Here is a 20846-nt window from a genome sequence, read left to right on the forward strand (position 1 = left end):
CTGAATAAAAGTTGATAAATTTTGGCATATATGCCATATAACTTCTGCCCATGCAATTTGAAAATTGTATGAAATTCTAAGAATTTCAGTAACTGGGCCTCCGTAGGACCCTCTTCCCCCAGTAAAATCATGTGGAATCTCTGATTATTCCTATATGGTTTTCACTTTTATTTATTGTTATGCTTCTGCTATGCGAACTTTTTTGTGCTATAATTATGGAAAACAATTATTTCCCTACAACTTTTCTGCCTTACAGACATGCTTAATGGCGACGAAATAGACAAGAATCTACAATTACTCGAATCTAATAATGTATCTGATCTAGACATCAATGATGGTGTGGATGCCGGGGAGCTTCCAATACTTCGAACGTCCGGTAGGAAGATAGATTGCAGCCTGAAGATGTACTTGAAATTGCATGAATGATAACTGGGACAGGAACGAAGTTGCAAGCACAGTAGAAGGTTTTAAAAAGGAAAATATAAAATGGAGAAGACGGTGATTTAAGGAAATTGAAATTCCTTGGAAGAATGCTGAATATGAAACTGACTTAGTGAATGAAAGCTGAATATAAAACTGACTTAGTGAATGAATGCTGAATATGAAACAAGACTTAGTGCTTTAGTGTATGTCTGTTGAGGATTTTGGTTAGAAGATTGAAACGTAACATGAAACTTTTTTATTTTTATGAATAATACAGTCTTGTTCGGGAGTGCAGTTTTATTAATTTTGGTATATAGAAAATTTCAGTTCTCTTTAGCGGCTGATGGGCATTTCACCATATTGCATTTTCGCTTTATTTTGAACGGTAGAATAGTGCACTGTGGTCCGCCTGTGCCATGTTTAGAACCGATATGAGTTAATATTAATTTGAATACCTTTACTTATACTACAAAATTGTAAATATCAAAAAATGTAGTCATCCTCTTGATATATTATTGTATATCCCAACTTTTACTGTTTAAACAAATCGATGAGTATTGATATGGACAAATATCGGGATACACATTATCACTTTTACACTATTATTGCTGGCGTATAAAATATAGAACGTCCATTTAGTATTTGAACACTTATTATTCACTTACACTGACGGATGGCTGTTATACTATTGGATGTCCTTGATATCGCTATGTCGGCGTGCACATATCTTACGAAGCGAATGATGCTCCTCACACTTACTCAATATCTACTTCTCACACTCCATATCATATCATTAATTACTATATTCTTAAGGTCTACTATTAGTTGTAACATAAATACAAATGTATTCTTCTGCCGGTAACAGATGATGTGTATATATTTACATTTGTCGCAACTATCCTTTATCTCTGCTCCGACAATGTTTTCTTTATACTCCCCTCTGCTTTTTCCTGTTTCTAGCGTGGGAAATTATTTCTTGTCAAGGTTGGAACTTCCATCACTGCCAACTATCCGTCTTCCCAACTTCACAGCTATTATCAACTTTCTGACTGTCAATAAATTGTCCTGAACAAGGACCGAACTTCTCGAGAGTAGTTCGAGGACCTTGGCGGTATAGTTGAGGGTCATCGCGAACTTACGCAAAGGTTATATACAATAATGCAAAATATGAGATATAATCTGGAACTTTTAGGAGATTGAGGTCGAATCCATGTCTTTTTAATTGTTCAATTCGTATTAACGATATTTTGCATATGTTGATTTGCTTTTTCAACGCATTCTCCCTTGGTGTGTTCTGTTTTCATAATCTACAATTATTCACCGACTAAAACGATAGTGTATTCCCATCATTAGGATTTACTAGCTGAACTACCTTATCATTAAATGCCTCTTTACAAATGTATGGGCCTCTAAAAATATTAAAAAACTTAGTTTGTGAATGTTTACCTAGATGATGTTCTTTTATGAAAACGAGATTTCCTGCTTCTTTTCTTCATTCGATTTGTGGCGGTCATTCTTTCTCTTCAATTTTACTTTCTTATTCTGCTCTGATTGCATTATCTTTTCTTGACTGAGCGCTTGATCTTGACTAGATCTCTGAGATATTGAGGTAATAAAGGTCCTCACATTTCTTCTTGAGTTACTCTCCAAAAATCTCATAAGAGCTGCATGCTCATCTTAATTTAACATTAGGGATGCTGGAGATACACCTAGCGGACTTGACACGCTATGGCTTTACACCAATCTCACGCATGGTGGAAGATACTGACACCATATCTAGTGGTCTTCGTTAACTATAGTTTGGAGGAGTCTTAGAAGGTCTAGGTGTATCTTTTCAGTGGAGTTACTGCTCGGATGATACCTCGTTGTTGAATGTATCTTGATGCCTATATTCTACCCCTTTCAGTAAGAAGGTGTCTGTAGAACACCGGAGCATTGTCATATAACAAATTTTCAGGTTGGTGTAAGTGCTCAAAATAGTCTTGGAAGCTCTTAGTGACAGCCTGGGTGTTGGCCTTACGATGTGTATATGTGACCAAATATCCCGTAAATGATTCGGAATATCTGCATCCATTGGTTGATGGGGGCCATTGCCGTAGAAAATCAACATACACAATTTACCTGACACTGGTGTGATGAGTTGATCTGATCACTTTCAAAATAGGGTGGTAGTCGCATTTTGTTTCCGTACATTTTCTGCCAATCAGTGATGCAACTTGTAATATTTTGTCGGGAAATTTTCATATGCAACGCTTGTTGTATCGTGACCATGGTTCAAACAATTTTTCAATGACCTTCTTCATCATGTTAAAATTAACACTACTGAAACAAGCGTTTTTGGGATGCACACATTCCTAAATCAGGATTGTATTATCCTCATTTTCCCGTCTTGCTCTTGTCCTAAAAGGTGGCCAGTGATATATGGGATGTGTCACTCCTGATTATAAACTGACCACTAAGGTCCGGCAGTGTTAATTTCATGTCTTGGCAAATTCTTTGATTTTATCTAATAAATGCCGTTTCACAATATTCTGTCTACAACCATTTTCTTCCCTTTTTTAAAAATGCGTAAAGCAATGCGGCAACTCCGGCCACGCTCTTCAAAAACTTATACTAAGTATTGAAGGAAACCTAAGAATCGTTGTAGCGATCTCATGCTTACAGGCTTTTGGTAATATAATATTGGAGATACTGACTCCGGATCCTTCCCTACTCCAGATACAGAGATAATGTATCCAAGGAACTTCCGAGTTGAACGACATTTAGCTTACTTCTTGAGACTCACATTAATACTGGCTACTTTCACACATGCAAATAATCTTCTCAACTTTTTTACATGTCCATCAAAGGGGTCATGAAATAAATATATGTAGTCTATGTCTCTACCAATTCCTTTACCAAATTCCTCTTTTTGGAGTATTCTTTGGAGTGTCGTAATCAGTTGTTCTGATGCACTGATGTATCCGTGCGGCATAACCGTAGATTCCCATTGTTTTCCCTCAAAAGTGATTTGCCACGCATTAGGGTGTAATGGTATTGAATGGTATAAAATCCAATTCCGACTAAAGCTTGCGATACTTAGTTTTAATAAACGTTATCAATCTCTTCATTCTTCAACTGTCTTATTCGTATGTTTATTCATTTCTTTCACATCCAAACCATTTCGATTTTGTCCGTACCTCTTTTGGAACGACTAAAATGGTGTTAGAATATTTAGATACACTTCGCTGTAAAATTCCAGATTCATAATTTTTTGACTTCTTTTCTAACTAGAGATCTATACTTAATTTGAAAAGATTTTTCTTCCCTGCTATGGAATCTTGCGTATTCACCTCTACCTTAATTGTAAATTTATTATATCATCCATTATGATCTTGGAACATTTCCCTCATTTCATCGAGTAACCCCCTTAACCTTCTTTCTGCGTGTGATTTAAGTAATCAGCTGAATCCGTACACTCACGCGTCTCTTTGTTTCAGTAACACAATCCGTAACCCAATTCTTGTTGTCTGGTCTTAAGTATTGTAAAACGTTAAAGTTTGTCTTATAGAAATGTTAACCTTGTTTGTGGAATGGGTACTTGCGGAATGGATGAATTATCCGTAACATCTTGACTTATCTCTTCATCTTTTGCAACACTGTGATCCCCTATTTCCCCCTTCGCGGTGTGGGCAGAACAAATGAGGTACATCTATGTTGCAGTAATATCCTTTTCCACACGCTGGCGATATGGATCACTATCGATGCGTCTTAACAGTTTTCCGATCGATGGTTAGGTTCTGAGCAAGCCTGGTCATTACCTCCTGTAGTCGTTTCTGTTGGATGTTCGAAATGCTGTGTGACTCAGAGACTCTTATTTGGGCTTAAAACGCTAATAACCAACACCTTTTGAAAAGAGCCTAGATATTCCCAATGTAAGGAGTTCGCGATTTCGATCTGAAATATCGGTGAAAAAGTTAACATTAAACATTACTCATCACGGCTGTGACGCGTAAGGTTAGTATTGTACTTCTATTGTACACTTCAATCGAACATAAAGTAATATTAGAAAATTGTCAAATATATTTCGTATTTAAAAAGGCGATGTGTGTATCTGACAGCGTGAATCAATAGAAACTTCAACCATGTAACACTCACCACTTCGCACCGCGATCCACTACGCCCAGTATGTACTTCAAACTTAGTAAATTATTATAACCTGTCACTCTTCGCAACCACTGTGGTCAACCGTCATCTATTACATTCGACGTCTAAGAATCACTTGCTGAAAATGAGCATTGTATATTAACACTTCTTATATGTATTTATTTAACGTAATTCATGACTGAATTAAAATTTACGTGGTGAGAAAGAAGAAAACAAAGAACGTGGACATTTCGTTGCTAATCAGAATGTGAATCTCTATGGTTAATTCCAAAACGTACCTTTACTCCACAGTAACTGTAGATCACGCCATTATGATATAAGCAGCGTTCAATATTGGTTATAGCTCGCTTAAACGCAAGGAAGACAAAACTGACTGAAGCAAAGGTCTAGTGATGCTAAAATGAAGAATTCGTTTTATACAAAGTCAGTCACTGTAGATTGTAGTCTTAGATATTTTAATTCTTCTTCGTTCTCTTTTTGTCTCGCAATTTATATTAAGAGGCCTCTATTTTATGCCCATTCTATGCATAGGTCACAAGTATTCATGTTGGTTGTAAGCTTTGTCACGAAAAATGTCTGCACATGATCCACATATATCTCTTATGCTTTTGAGCTACTGAGAACTGAAATCGTACAAGTGTACAATAGAATACAAAGAAAGAAAGCGCTACCTAATTATGAATTAATCTACTTCTAATAAATAACGGGATAAATGTCTTCCAAGGAAAAGATATCCAACAAACGTTCTTCGAAGTACAATTGAATGCCTTACATTAAAAATCTTAAAATTTTGAGTTACTCCATTTCTAACTGCCAATCATTGAAATAATTTAATGCTTACTTACTAAATAAATGTATCACAGCACATATTATATTTATAGACTGTTTGCCTGCCATTTAATTAAATAATTACAAAGCACCGTTTTCAACATTTCTCATAAAACGGTTATGTAACTACTTATGATTAAATACAAAGAAAAAAAAAACCCTAAAGTTATAACTTGATAATATTTGGTTACGGAATACGTAATGCTGTCTATACCCAAGTAAAATGAAGTATGGATGCAATGTATTCGCTTGAAAAAATCGAAAGAGAGTGGTTAAGTATTCATAACTTCCTTCTCTTTGTAATGTTATCGAATTCTATCGCTTTCAACTGAATTTTAATCGTTTTAGGTTCTCTTATCTTGGGCTACTTAGCTGTCAACATTTATCAGTAGAATGTTTTTTTTTTTTTTTTTTAAGTTTAAACATTTCATGTTTGTGAACCCAGGCTAAAGGGGAAATTGAAACGCATAACAATACTGCAATGAGGAAAGTGAGAAACCCGTGAGAACTCCAAGAAACCCAAGGAAACTATCGTGATTTGGTACAGAACCGGCAGCTCCAATGCCGGTACGCAGGGGGGGGGGAAACGGGGGTCCGGACCCCCCCCCCCGAAATTTCGAATTTTCTAAAATTTAGCCTAGTTTTAGGGGCAATGTTAGGAATTTTAATATAAAATACCTTCATATTTAGTTTGGACTTCTCCGAAATAAATTCCTGGGTACGCTACTGGCCGGAGATGATCACATTTTCAGTGACCAACCTTGACCCCGTAACATGATCAGTGTTCAAAGAACAAACGAGAACATATTATTTTGCCTGCAAATGACATACAAAAATAGCAAGAAAGTAGAAGACTTTTTCTCTATAAGCTTTGCCCGTGGTACAAGTGCATATTATCAGACACTCTACTTTAAGATATAACCTTCTGAGACACGAACATTTATCAGTTAAGTTAATGAGCCACATAATAAAATAAGCGTATGAGGAAAAGTTGAATTTATGGTTGGTCTAGTAGGAGCTCTTTTCTGATATGACATACATCAATAATAAAGCAAACGCAATAACGTAAAGGATACTGTAACGTCAACAATCTTATATAAAAAAGAACTCGATAATTCCTTAGTGTGATTCACATATGGTATTTTTTAATTACTAAAGTGTTTTTTATATAATATAAAGTTACAGTTTCAAAACCGATATATAAATAAATACTAAAATATTATTTATATCACGAAAACTTTTTGAGTTAGAGGGGAAAGATATAAATAACTCGGCGAAGTACTGCTCCGTATAATATGAAACGTATGACCAGATATTGACATTACTCAGAAGCATGTGAGAATTCAATCGTGACATTCAAGGCCTGGTATAAGGAGGTTTACAGCAATTTACCGTTACCTTTGCATACTTATGTCAGTACCGAACTGTCTTACTTCTTACAACGCTACGCATTAGGTTGCATTATTTGTGTTGAAAAGTTTGCGATTCCAATACAGAGTTTAAGGTGAAGGAAAAAGGAATACTTAACGAAGTATTGCAAGTACTGAAAAGAAAATATTTATACAAAACATACTTCGGATGAAATAAAACGCATTTAAACGTACCTCAGTGCCTGCGTATTGCTACCAACTTCTCGATTATCATTTTCTTGAACGTCCCCTCCGCCATTGTTCTTGTCTCCAATAGTGGAACAAATGTGACTGCTTGACCCTTCCGTGATGTATGTAATATCGGAGGATCTTAGCCTGACGTTACTGCGACAATGTTCGGCATTTACATATACATCAGCTGTTGGTAAACGCTTCACCAAACATATTGCTTTCGAAGTTAGTTTCCAATCTGATATTGTTTCATCCTCATTCCTTTCTGAAGCTATATTCTCTCCTTCCGTTGCACTTTCTCTTGTCTTGTATTCCGAAGCTATAGTAAGAGGATCTTTATAATCATTAGTGTTACTAATACATAGTTCATAATTACATTCTTCAAATGACTCGTTTTCTATTTTCATTTCAACTCTAATAGGGACATTTTCTGTTTTCGTTTCAATTTTATTACAGACAGAGTTGAAATAATGTGAAGCCATTTCGGTCACACAAAACTGTTCACGTTGGAGATTTGAAACCTTCAGCAGCTAATGTTCGAGAAAAAGTAATAGATCTGAAACCAATAAGAAAATATTATTCGTTTTAATAAAAATTATGAGCATCTTGGAAGAAGACAACGGTAATTGCACTTAAGATGAAATTGAGTTGGTGGGTGCAACTGTTTGGGATCATACTAGAGATGTAAAAAGTACTTTAAAATATCCGAAATTTTACTACTACTTATATCAGAATAATGATAGACCTATATACCGAAAATGCAGAACTATAAAGAAATATCGAAATACTCACAAATATACGATTATTTAAAATTTTACCCCTCATCAAAGAAAAACTTATTAGGCCTTATGCAGATTCGTTCTGACACGTGCTTAGTATCATACTAAACAGCTCGACTAACATATGTTTCGTGTAGTATTCAGGCCTTTAGCATGACGCTAATCATTCGTCAAAACGACTCTCCATAAGGCGGTTTATCTTCTTGTACTTAAATACGATATATACGCCTAAATTTTCTTTCTTCCATATCATTATAATTTTCTTACACATTATTACATTTTACCGAAGTACGATTCTTGATTATTTTTTCTCTTTCCTTTCAAATAAATTTACCAATATTCAACGTATGACCACTGCTGCATGAGCACAGAAAACACCAAAACAAAAACATCATCTACTGTATCACTAGCTTATATTTTAAAAATAAAACACGACAGCAATGCTATTCAAATTTTAGACTACCTGAAAAATCGAGATAATCCTTAAAGTAACTATTACGACACTTCGCACACCTACGCAATACGTTGACAAACTCTGTACACAATTTGTTGAAGAACAGTACGAAATGACCTCAAGATGCTTGGTTAGAATCTCTATGGTTAGCTTAGGTTAGAGCGACGTGGCACTCGTAGCGATAGACAGTGGGAATATTCCCAGTGGGACGGAAAATAAAAAAATAAAATATTTCAGTTTTTTCCTCCGGCACATAAATTCCTGGGAGGGAATTTATTTCCCTTTCTTTACTTTATTTTCTAAATTATGGTATAGGAACCATATAACTAATTACTTTGATTTCTTATTATTTACTTCTAGGTTTTAAATTATCTGGATGCTAAAAAATTAAAATTCGTTGACTATACTTTATATAACTAATTAATAATATGATTCTTAGATAATATTAAAAGAGATGGTGATACTCACAACTACCTTGCGCGTGGAAAAGATAACTTATCCACAGTGTATCATACAACATCAGGATACGGAAAATCACACATCTATATGGGTGTAAATTTGTACAATAAACTACCTGGGTACATAAAAAAACGAGTCATGGAAAGAGTTTCTTTGTGAACTCAGAGCACAAACTGCTATTATAAGACATTTTATACTGTAAATGAATATCTTAGCAGCAAAGTTTGAAACATGCAAAAGTAAATAAATTCCAATTGTATATACTGGATTTATGTCAGTTGATGTAGTTTTATGTATAGTTAAGATGGTAAATACAAATATACAGTAACTAAGATAATAAATAAGTTTATATCTATCTATTATATATATATATATATATATTTGGTCTAGGAATTAATTCGTGCGGTTGGTACGCACACATTGAAGTTGTAGTACAAACACAAAATACATAAATACCTTAAGAAAAATATTGTCCATCGCTAGCCACTACTTTCGCCCATCTGTCAGGCAATGTACGGATTCCGTGGCGAAAGAAGTCCTCATCCTTGGAAGCGATCCAGTCAGAGACCCATGTTTCGATATCTTCTGAAGAAGTAAACCGCTGTCCAATCAAATCGTTGTTCATGCAATCGAACAAGTAGTAGTCCGAAGGAGCAACGTCTGGTGAATACGGCGGGTGGGGTAAAACTTCCCATCCGACATTTTCTAAATAGGTTTTGACCGGTTTTGCGACATGTGGGCGAGCGTTATCATGTTTAACAATAAGTATATCATGTCTGTTCTCCCATTCTGGTCGTGTTCTGGCCAGAGCTTGCTTCAAACGCATTAATTGTCGTCGATAACGTTCTCCATTCATAGTTTCACCCGGTTGCAGCAGCTCATAGTACACCACACCTTTCATATAGCACCATATGCACAGCATAACCTTTGCACAGTGAATATCTCGTTTTGGTTGTGATGGACCTGGTTCACCTGGTTTCACCCAGGCCTTTTTCCGTTTAGGGTTCTCGTAATGGATCCACTTCTCATCACCCGTAATAATTCGATGCAGAAACCCCTTTCTGCTCTGTCGTTGAAGCAGCAATTCGCAAATGGTTTTTCGTCTTTCAACGTCTCTGTCTTTCAATTCATGTGGAACCCAATGTGACATCTTTTGAATCATTCCCATGGCTTTCAAGCATTTGGAGACTGTTGTTTGATCAACGCCTAATGCTGCTGCAAGTTGTTCCTGCGTTTGACACGAATCCTGCTCGAGCAATGCTGTCAATTCTTCGTCTTGAAATTTTTTTCGCTGTCCAGCTCGCTCTTGGTCTGCCAAGCCGAAATCACCACTTCTAAACCGTGCAAACCACTTCTGACACGTTCGCTCAGCTAGAGCATGGTCACCATACACTTCCACCAAAATACGATGACTTTCAGTCGCACTTTTCTGCATGTTAAAGTAATGCAGCAGGACACCCCGCAAAAACACTTTATTAGGCACAAATTGCGCCATGTTCCCTTAACTACAAACTGGTGTTGTTGACGCTTTAATCCACTGCCCTATACTACAAACGATACGTGATGACAGGGGTTTGCAACACATGTGTGGATACACGGAACTGTGGGACGCTCCGTTCGTTGCGCCATCTCTTGTCCACCCGCACGAATTAATTCCTAGACCAAATATATATTATTGTTATATAGATTGTAGAATTGTTTTAGCCTATATCTATTTTCACAAGTTGTTGAACACTAGAGCATTGTATTTGTTTTAAATATTGAATCTAAATTATGTACTGACAACTTCTATATTATTTTGTACAAATGCACATGTAGCATGGTCCAGAGAATGATTAATAAATCTAATCTAAATTCCATTTCCATTTGCACTATAAAGAAGCAAAATACTAACTTACAAATAATGAAAAGGAGCCTGTTTGTAAAGTAATGTAGAAATTCTGTAGAAATAGAAGTGAAGTACCACAAATAGTCTGCGAACCAAGTTTAGTAATAGACGTCGATCTGCCTGCTTATCAAAAAGAATCTGCATGTAGACGATGGCGTCTGTTTGGGGATTTTTCGATCGGAGAATATCTACTTCAGTCTTAGGAAAAACTACCTCATAAAAAATCTCTGTGCAGTTTTCTTTTTTTCGTGATGTTAGTGTCATATTTATGTTATTGCATGTTGAGCTTTACAAACTGTAGTCCTTATGACAGTGGTGTAACAAGAACAGGTGAGAGCAGCAGACAATGAAGGAAGACAATGGTAGTTGCTGCTTCTGGTGAAATTGAGTTAGTGGGCTATCATTGTTTGCGATCACACTAGGGATTAAAAAATACTGAAAGCAGTACTTTAGAGTATCCGAAATTTTTCTACTACTTGTATCAAAATAATGATATACCTAAATGCCGAAAATACAGAACTATACAGATCTATCGAAATTCTCACCGACATACATTTTTTTTTTTTAATTTTACAGGTTGTCAAAGAAAAGCCTAAACAATTATTTTCTTCTACTTACACACAAGATATCATAGGCCTCTATTTTCTTTCCTCGATATCATTATTATTTTCTTATACATTATTACAGTTACTCGAGGTACGATTCTTTCTTCTCTCTCTCTTCTTTCAAATAAATTTACCAATACTCAACGTACGATCACTGTTGCATGAGTACAGAAAACGACAAAACTAAAATATCTTCTACTATATCACTAGCTCATATTTTTAAAATAAAACATGACAGCAATGATGAACAAAACTTTCCACTTAAAAATGGATAACATTTTCGACATACCGTAATATTTTATGGAGAGATTTACTTGTTCTATCCAGCATTTCGTCTTTACTCAAATGCATATAGCGGTAGCAATTTCTAGTTAAATTTATTTTCTTGTCGTTACCGCATGCTTTAATTCGCTGGTCTTGCCTTCCCGGATACTTTCATTTCCCCAGTATTTAATTCTCTATAATTCTTCTAATAACTTGTATTTTTTGTTTTTTGGTTCTATTTGCCTTTAGCGTCCAATGTAGTAGCAATGTTATATGAAACATAGACATACTGGCTAAGATTGTATTCTAACATGTGTTCCTACCAGAAAAGAACTGGACTTTCACGCAGATGGCGGACAGGATAAGTTTAGAGTATTTATAGAGATCTTGTAAAAGATGTAATGGGGCATATACCCTCCTAATCTTTTTACAGTACAGCGCTACCTAAATTATATTAAAGAAAGATCAAACGTATTACGAGCGTGGGGAGATGGTATATTTTAACGAACTAAAACATCTCATAGATAGATACTTGCTCGCATGGTATTTTAGTTTTGAAAAGTAACGATATTTTTCGATATTTAAAGTACCAAAATCAATATCAATCAAATCTTAACATTGAACTACCTAATCGGCATATATATTAACAATTCAATAACTTTTAAAAACTTGAGTAAAACATAATGGCTACAGAACTATGTTACTTTTCTTTTCAACCAAACTTTAAAAATAAATTTACTTTACTAAATTAAATCCCTGTTCTTATTAATAGCTTTCTTGACAAAAAAAAAATCTCGGAGCTGGTGCACGTTTGGCGCACATTTTCGAAGATTTACAATAAAATGGAACACTTTGCACACATATTAATTGAATAAGTTTCTGCAAGCAACGAAATTTAATACAAAATAATACAGCTGTATTTTAGGTTATAAGTGCACGGGTACCATAGTTGTCATTAAAACTGATGTATGACGGATTTAATAAGTAAATGCGTATGAAAACGGCTCTGTTAGGTGCTACATTACAATAGCGCTGTATTTCTATAGAGTGTACAGACGCTATATTTTATATACAAGTGTAGTGTTACTAGTATGAAATCATAGCAAGTGCTATTGAAACATGTATCAAACCACTTCTCTTCACTGACTTTGTTTACGCTTATAACTACCTACTCTGACAAGCCTGCTCCCTTTTCACACGGTCCCGCACATGCCCTGCTAGGACTCGGGGTAGAGAGCATTTGTGCTTTCTATAGGCTGCCTAGTACAGGTTGGTGATTTTTTATAGTGTAGTTGTTACGTTATACATCTAGAAGCTATATTTATACGTAAATCGTAAAAGAATTGTAAATTTTCAACAATTTCTTCTCGTGGTCCCATAGAACTTAACCTAGGCCAAGCGACATACTTTCATGTTGGCAAGCGCAAGTCCTTCATGGGACAATAAAAGGGAAGTTAGTGAAACAAATATATTTTTTCAGCAATTATTTCGAGTAGCGGGCCTAAAGTAAATCTGTACGTATATCTTTACCTTATAAGCAAATAATCTTTTTTTTTTTTTTTTTTTTTTTTTTTTTTTTTTTTTTTTTTTTTACAAATATTGGTTTCAATCAGACAATATATGGTAGTTGCCTGACAATGTTCATCTCAAGTTCCTTTTCCTGCGAGACAGTGTGAATGTTTCCTCTTAGAGCTAAAAAAAAAAAAAAAAAAAAATCAACCGGAGTTTTTCCGATCGAACTACAGGGTTGCAGGTGTTTTCCCAGTATTTCTTTCAATCTAAGGCAAAAATCTTCTCAACTTGTTATTACTACCATTAATTTTCGAATGACATACAGGGTGACACACGACAGGTGGACGGTTTATAATGAAGTAATACTCAACCAATTTGAAAATTAATGCATGTTTATTTGCATAAAATCAAAGCCCATTACTTGCCATTTTAGTTAACAAAGCTCATTATTTGCCATTTTAGTTATTTGTGGAAAATAATGCCGTCAAGGTGACGTCCATAATTTCGAATGCAGGACTCAAGTCTGAACATTTTCTGGTGTCGTTACACTGCATCTCGGGCAAGGATGCTTCTTATCCAGTATGTCTCCAGTCGATCTGAAATTTATCACTCATCTAAGGATTGTATTACGGCGCGGAACAGCTCCATGTCAACCGACATTAAACTGCGCAAGAAACAATCGCTGCATAGCTGTAATAGACTCACCACTTCTCATGAACCTGTCATAGACAAACAACCGACGTTGCAAGTCTCATTGCTCAATAGGAACTGACCAGTGATTGAGTAACTGAAATGGAGTCTTCCGTAGAGCAGAACTATCCCCACCACCGCACTCTCAGTACTATGCAGTTCAAAACCGTCCGTCTCCCGTGTGTCATCCTGTATTAACATTGAGTACTAAAACCGTATGTAGAAAGAGAGACTGTGCTCACATAAAGGCTCTTAGAATCTCTGGATTCGTAAAGTAAAACTGCACCAAATTATTTCTTGTGACCTCCGTGAAATCCATCTATGCTAAGTAGGATTTTGTGATTAGAGCAAATAATTCTTGAGGATAATGAGGACCATTAGGAGTACGAAATTTTTATGTGAAATACTAATTGTGGCGTAAACTTTAATATACTCGATCCACCTGCGCATCGGAAAGTAGGATCGATTCAATATAAAAGTCTATTATAGAGATAAGTAGCATGGGGGTAGGAGCGGGTTAGCTCAATTTTAAGCTTAGGGAAGTTCTGACATATTTTAATTTTTTTTTCTAAGTGAGTATATCAGCTGGAGTGGGCACTGCAAAGTTAACCCGTAACTTGATTTATAAATATATATAAACTCACGTTGCCACAATTGTGATTTAAAATTTTTAAACTCACATTGCTATATTTTCTTCTACAAACACACTAAGCAGCATAACGGTTAAAAAATAAGCGGTGAGCAAGGGCTCCTCTTTTCAAAGCTCATGTGCAATGTGACCAGACGTCCCGTTTTAGCCTGGATAGTATTTCTTTTTTCAAGTTTTCCCATTTTTATCCGATTCTCAAACGGGACACCTAATGTCCCGCTTTTAAGCAAAAATGACCCAGGTGCCACGTAATTATTATTCAAAATATAAATGGTCAATGCAAATTCTACACTTTTCCGTACCAACACTCATTGGAAAGGTTGAGCCTTGTCTGGAACTTCTGAATGTTCAAACGAGAATTGAATGTTCTGTGGTTCAAGTGGGAATTGAGTTCGATTTCTGAGAGTTCAAGTAGTTAAAAGTATTGTTGGGTAGTACTTAAGTTAGAAACGCTGTGTTAACATTCTTACTTGTGTATTTTGTAAATTGAAAACACTCTTGAGTCTTAAAATACAATCTGGAAGTCACACATTTATCCCCTCTCCCCCGCTCGTCGCCGATTCACATGTGTCCCGTTTTTGCAAGTAAAAGTTCTGGTCACCTTGCTCATGTGAGCCTCCATGTATTTTTTATTGTTATGTTTTTTTTTTTTTTTTTTTTTTTTTTTTTAATGAATGGGTCCCCCCAAAGTTACAGAGAAATCGGTGCCGTTGGTGCTAACAGAAACATCATATAGGTCACAGATGCATTATTGAACATTAGTGCTATATCAACGGACCAACTTAAAAATCAAAAAAATGGGCCTAATTGTACTGCATTGAGTTACATTTGTTTGCAATACATTAAGTTACGTTACAGTACGTTATTAGGCGTGCAGTTTTATCATGAGTATGAACAGTATAAGCAGGGGGGGGGGCATGGAAAGACACTTGCCCCCCTTAGTTTGAGATTTATATAGATTTTATCAATATAATAGTAGTAAGTCAGTGAAACAAGCGAAATTTTACTTAAATCAGGGGGTCTTGCTTAGTGATGGGTAAATTCCCGGGAAGATATTTTTCGGGAATATTCCCGAAATGGGAATTTATGTACAATCAGAAAGAAAATTGCATTCTATTACTATATTATGATTTCAAAGTTGAATTAATTTTTATATCACAGCATATTATTACTGTTGTCCACAGAGGATTCTTTAAAATGTATATTCTGAACGGTACTATGTTAACTTATTAACACTTTATTATATTTAGAGACTACGCATAAATGTATATTTATTTACAATAGGTTCTATCAATTAAATATGTGCGAAAAAATTATATAGAAACAGTTTAAATTTATATGTAAGTGTATTTGCTCAACTTGACTCTATTACTGATATTATAAACACATTAAATTTATAAATGTTATAAACCAATTAGATTGGATAAATGCTAGAAGATACATATCTCACCAATTTATCAACATGTTCGCATACATATTTATGATCACAAAATTTGCAAGATACTTACTCATCTTTATATTCTAGCACGCAGCATTACCATACACGACCTTTCCTTCTACCTATTTCTTGAAATTCCGTACATTAATTCACATGTAAAAGAAGTCCGAGTACCTCTTCAGAAATTCGAGTCAGAGAATGGAGACAGACCGACGTCTATTACTAATTGTGGTTCAGGGTTTATGAATAGTACTTCATCTCTATTTCTACATAACTCTAAATTACTTTACAAAATGGTTCCTTTTCATCATTTGTAAATTAGTACTTGGCTAATTTTGGCTGTTCTTTAGCATTGGGGGCCAGATTTTGCACCAACTTTTTTGCGATATTCTATTCCGATGCGATTGTTTTATGGTTTCATTTGTTAAATTACGTTACCAACGTTAAATTCAGACAGCATTGCGGAGCGAGCGTTAGCGAAAGAAGACGAGTTAGAGCCCCACATGGCACGTTGTTTTCTATCTTCTTTACCAACAATTCACTTTCTTTTCTCACATAAATCCCTTCCACTTACCTTTCCGTTTTGTATAAATCCCCTACTGCCTTAAAAAAAAATATGTTCGATACTTTCTTGACTAATTGAACACCACTATGAACTCATTTCTCCATAAACCATCCTACTTTCTGCTAGTTTTGACCTCCAATACTAACCAATTACCCCACTTTTTAGTGTAAATGGAAATGGAACTTAAAAAGTCATATTATTAGTTATATAACTTACCGTGAAATAATTTTAAATTTTTTAACTTGCAAATTCTTTAAAATCTAGAAGTAAATCATAATATATTAAAATAAAGTAATTAGTCATATGGTTCTTATAATTTGGAAGATAAAGAAATGAAAATAATTCCTTCCCGGGAATTTATAGGTCGGGGAAAAGCCCGGGAATATTCCTATTTTTAAATTCCTTCCCACCGTGAATATTCCCACTGCCCATCACTAGTCTTGCTCCCCCAAACAAAATCTGAAATGACGCTACTGAGTATAAGCAGTAGTAGTAGTACTAGTAGGAACAGGTTGGACTGTTTTGTTTTTTTTCTCAACATAACATGGCTAAATAAAAGACTTCCCCAAATCTTTCATTACATTTTACAATGTATGGATCCGTACAGTAAAACAGGTGTACCTCTCCTCGAAATAGTCCATCTGCCTCCACATATAGTGCCCCTTACATCATCAAAAACAAACACAAATGCAACAATTCGTATCTGTTACTATTCCCCTTACCCGACTTTAACTCATTCTTCCTCACAAACTTAAAGAATTGATCTGATAATTTTCCTAATATTGGTCCGACGATACAGCAGTTAATCCCAAGATTGTTTTATGTATGATTCACAACGAATATTTTATGAAATTAATACTAAATTCTGCACCTTCTACCGGTTCCTATCAATGTCCTCACTACTATTGTCTTATTTGTTGCTGGTTTACTTCTGGCGCACCACATTTTGGCATATTTACAGATACAATTAAGTAGGCCTACTTTCCATGGAAGGACATATTCATAAAGGAGAAATTTCGGTGCATTGTAAATTTAAAATATATACTCACGTAGGTATATTTTCTTTTCTTCTACAAATATACTCGCGGTTAAAGAAATAAGTAATTAGGGATAAATCCTACAAGTCACAGATGTAAAGTTGTTTTATGTATACTTCACAAAGTTGATTTTTTTTTAAATAAAATTGTCCAATTTGTTTGTGGTTGCTATGACTATGCTCAACAGTGTTGCCAACAACCTCTGAAGAAAATAGGCTAGTTGATCTTCAGAAATAAGCTTTTTTACGCAAAAAAAAATAAAAAAAAAAAAGAATCGATTTTGATCTGCTAACCTATAATCCACATTGTAGATTTTAAACCCCCTTTTTGTGTGTAGGATTTTAAGTGAGTTATAGTAAAACATGAAATGTAGAAATTTATTCGCGGAAGACTAACAAGCAACATACATGTCTAAATTACAGTAAAATCCATCAACTCATCTGATTTGTGAAAAACGGCAGCCATATTATCTGTTTAACCCTAGAAAGGCAAACTTCACTATCAACCCATTAAAGGTAAACATACGTAATATTTACGTACACACTAAATAATGATCTCTAAATACATGAACTATTATAGAAACTATTATTGTTACTTTGTTCAAGGTTCCAAAATTGAAGTTTTATTGTTTAGATAGTATTACAGCACAACTATTATCCATGGCCGCAATTTGTGGGGGCAGGGGTGACAACTGCAACCTAGGGAAGCTTCCCGCCATTTGAGGGTCCCCATTTTAAGAAAAATTTTCTTACTCCACATACGGTACGAACATGGAATTATAAATGAAGCATCAAACAAGTTCGCTTCATTACATAAACAAAACAGTACACAAAAGGTAAATAACACTATAATGAGTCTAGGGCCCGTTTCAGTAAAAAATATATACTATTAGGTGCCCTAGAAATAATATTTATTCGTATGGCTTTGAGATTTATCAATATTGTCCCCTTAATTAATTTGTCATATATGGAACGGGCCCAGGGCGTAAGTAACTGCCCCGATGACCTTGCCGTGTGATAGGGCCCACAAGCTCCGGGGTGCATAAAGAGTAAGAGAAAATGGAACGAGAGGGGGCCCAAGTATTAGAAAACACCTTTTTCTAGGGGGCCCAAATACACGTATTAATGCTCCCCCCCAGAAAAAATCTAGGTTACGACGCTGCTATTATCTTAAATCTTTTAGGAGTACATAGAAGAAGAGCAAAATAAACATTAATTATTAACACTTAGAAAACACCTCTGAGAAAGTCTAGATATATAACTGATTATTTTTGTTACTAGGAAATATTGAATTCATATTCAATAGTTCTTTCACATTACATGTCAGAATGATTCGCAAATCACACACAGTTACAACGCATTTTGATCTGATGTTCACCACATAGTGGCTTATTGCAGTTATGACAGTGTTCCTTCTTGGGATCTTCCCACTTGAATCTGTCATAGGATTTGTGTTCCAGGGACCATTCTTTCCTAGCAATTCAGTAACACCACTAACTTTCACTTGCCTTTCGTCAAATGGAAGTTCCTTTGCCTTCTCATCTCTAAAATATACTGCCCTCTCTGTCTGATTTTATCCAGATTCTTCTCTTGAATGTGTAGCGAGACTCTATTTTCGTTTTTACTACACGTGGAAACTATCCACTTCTTTGGTTGACTTTGAGGTTTCACATTCAACAATTAAAATTGCTGACACAAAATGTGGTTCAATATCATTTTCACTGGGGTAGTAATCTCCATCTTTGTCGGAGTCATCTGCTTCTTCTTCTGATCTCACATCAAATTCAGCATTATCTTCCTCCATTTCTGAATCTGAGGTTCCTCTAATATCGGTAAAATAGCTTCCTCGCTATTTATCGCACCACACTTGCCCATTTTTGTAGTAATAATTAAATATTTACTAATGACAATGGTCCATTGATGGTAAACATACGTAAAAAATGCGTGCAAGAAAACTAACGCTAAAGGTAAACACCCGCTAAACTTACGTGTAAGATTTTACGTTAAAAGGTAAACATACGCCAAATTTACGTATAAGGTTCTACACTCAATCGTTTGGCACAGAGATCATAACACCTACCGAAGTAATTAACGTCGGAACTTCAAGAAAACTAACACACGATACCATATCTAGAGGTTTGTATTTTTACACACAGATCCTGCTACATCACATCAGTGTTTCCAACTCGTACACGTAAAATTTACGTAGTTTACCTTTCTCGGGTTAATTGAAATTAGTCATCATCGATGACATCGCAGCTAGGTGAGATGCTGGAATTGGATGTACCATTGTTGGATTGTAGACTGGTTGTGTTTACTTAGCCTGCTATTTTCCGTATTTTCAGTACTACTTCTTTCGGCAGGTCATAGTTCTTATAAACACTTATTGTTTCCCCGTACATCCACATGAATCATCATGATTGCATTGAGAGTTTTGAAACTAATTAGATATCCCATTTGTTTCCGTAATACGGTAAACGAAAACAATGTTTGTAGCTTGAAGAAACGAACAGCTTACTAAATTTGTTGAGTTGAGTTGACTTTAAGTTTAACGCCCCTTTCAGCAGCGAGGCTATATCAGACGGGGCCTACTGATTAACGTGGAATCCGAGGCACATGAGCTCCCAACGGGAATAAAACCTGGGTCTCCCACGCCAAAGACGCATACGCTTACAAAATTTGTATTAGAAAACTCTCATTCTTGTAACAAAATGTGAAAATTAAAATAATTAAAAAGTATCAAATAATGGGACCATTACGGGAGAGACATTGAAATTCTGAGTCGATAAGTTTTGTTCGATAGTTGTAAACCTGTGGGCGGGGAGAGAGGGAAGAAGAATAAAGAAAAATATTTGTTGCGTTATAAGATAACCTCTGTCTAAAGAAATTAATACGATGATTTATAATGACAAATAGACTATTTTTTTAAAAAAAAAAAATACTTCATTTGAAAGAAAAAGAATTTTTACTAGTAATTTAACACTAGAAGGACCAAGCCGTCATTTTGACGGCATCACGTAAAACAATTTTCTATATCTCATAAATTTCTTTGACTTACGCAACCATACTTGAGGAATTTTAATATTTTAAAGAGAGGTTTGATATAGCATATAAACATTGTGTGTCTATTTTAAATAAATACATATTTTTGTTGTATACCCCTAGAAGGACCAGACCGTCAATTTGACTGCCGCATTTAAAAATCTAGACAGTGAAACCTGTCAACTTGGCCACCTCTCTAAGTTGGCCACCTGCTTATCTTGGCCTAGTTCGTCTTGAACCTGCATTTTCCCATAAGACATTCGTTACTTACTACTCTATAAGTTGGCCACACTGAAGAAATGTTTACCCTATGATGATAATGATAAATTTACCTGCGTATCTTAGCCACGAAAAATACAGTTTTGTTATTTTTTCTTAACTCTTTCGAATTCCCATACGAGAGGCAAATGTTTTGTATCTGTGACTGGACACAAAGAAGCATAGATTCGCACGATTTGTTCTTGGAG

At 35.3% G+C, this 20846-nt stretch overlaps 1 protein-coding gene across 5 annotated transcripts in view; it reads right to left on the bottom strand.

The window, feature by feature from the left end:
* Nucleotides 1-17509, bottom strand: part of LOC145665149 (uncharacterized) — a 37418-nt gene extending 19909 nt beyond the window's left edge. Inside the window, exons 1-2 of one of the 5 annotated variants that reach the window (XM_081732435.1) lie at nucleotides 17351-17509; nucleotides 7002-7554 (exon numbers count right to left, since the gene is read on the bottom strand). In XM_081732435.1, coding sequence (XP_081588561.1) covers nucleotides 7002-7480 — 479 coding nt within the window. In that variant the 5' untranslated portion in view covers nucleotides 7481-7554; nucleotides 17351-17509. Of the gene's footprint in view, nucleotides 1-7001; nucleotides 7555-14329; nucleotides 15218-16922; nucleotides 17316-17350 lie in introns of those variants that run through there. The other 4 variants (XM_081732445.1, XM_081732431.1, XM_081732440.1 and 1 more) reach the window with 4 other exon arrangements.
* Nucleotides 17510-20846: the final 3337 nt, after the last annotated feature.

This window comes from Thermobia domestica, chromosome 1, assembly GCF_964235325.1.
Source record: "Thermobia domestica chromosome 1, izTheDome1.hap1.1, whole genome shotgun sequence".
Classification (NCBI taxonomy): Eukaryota; Metazoa; Arthropoda; class Insecta; order Zygentoma; family Lepismatidae; genus Thermobia; species Thermobia domestica.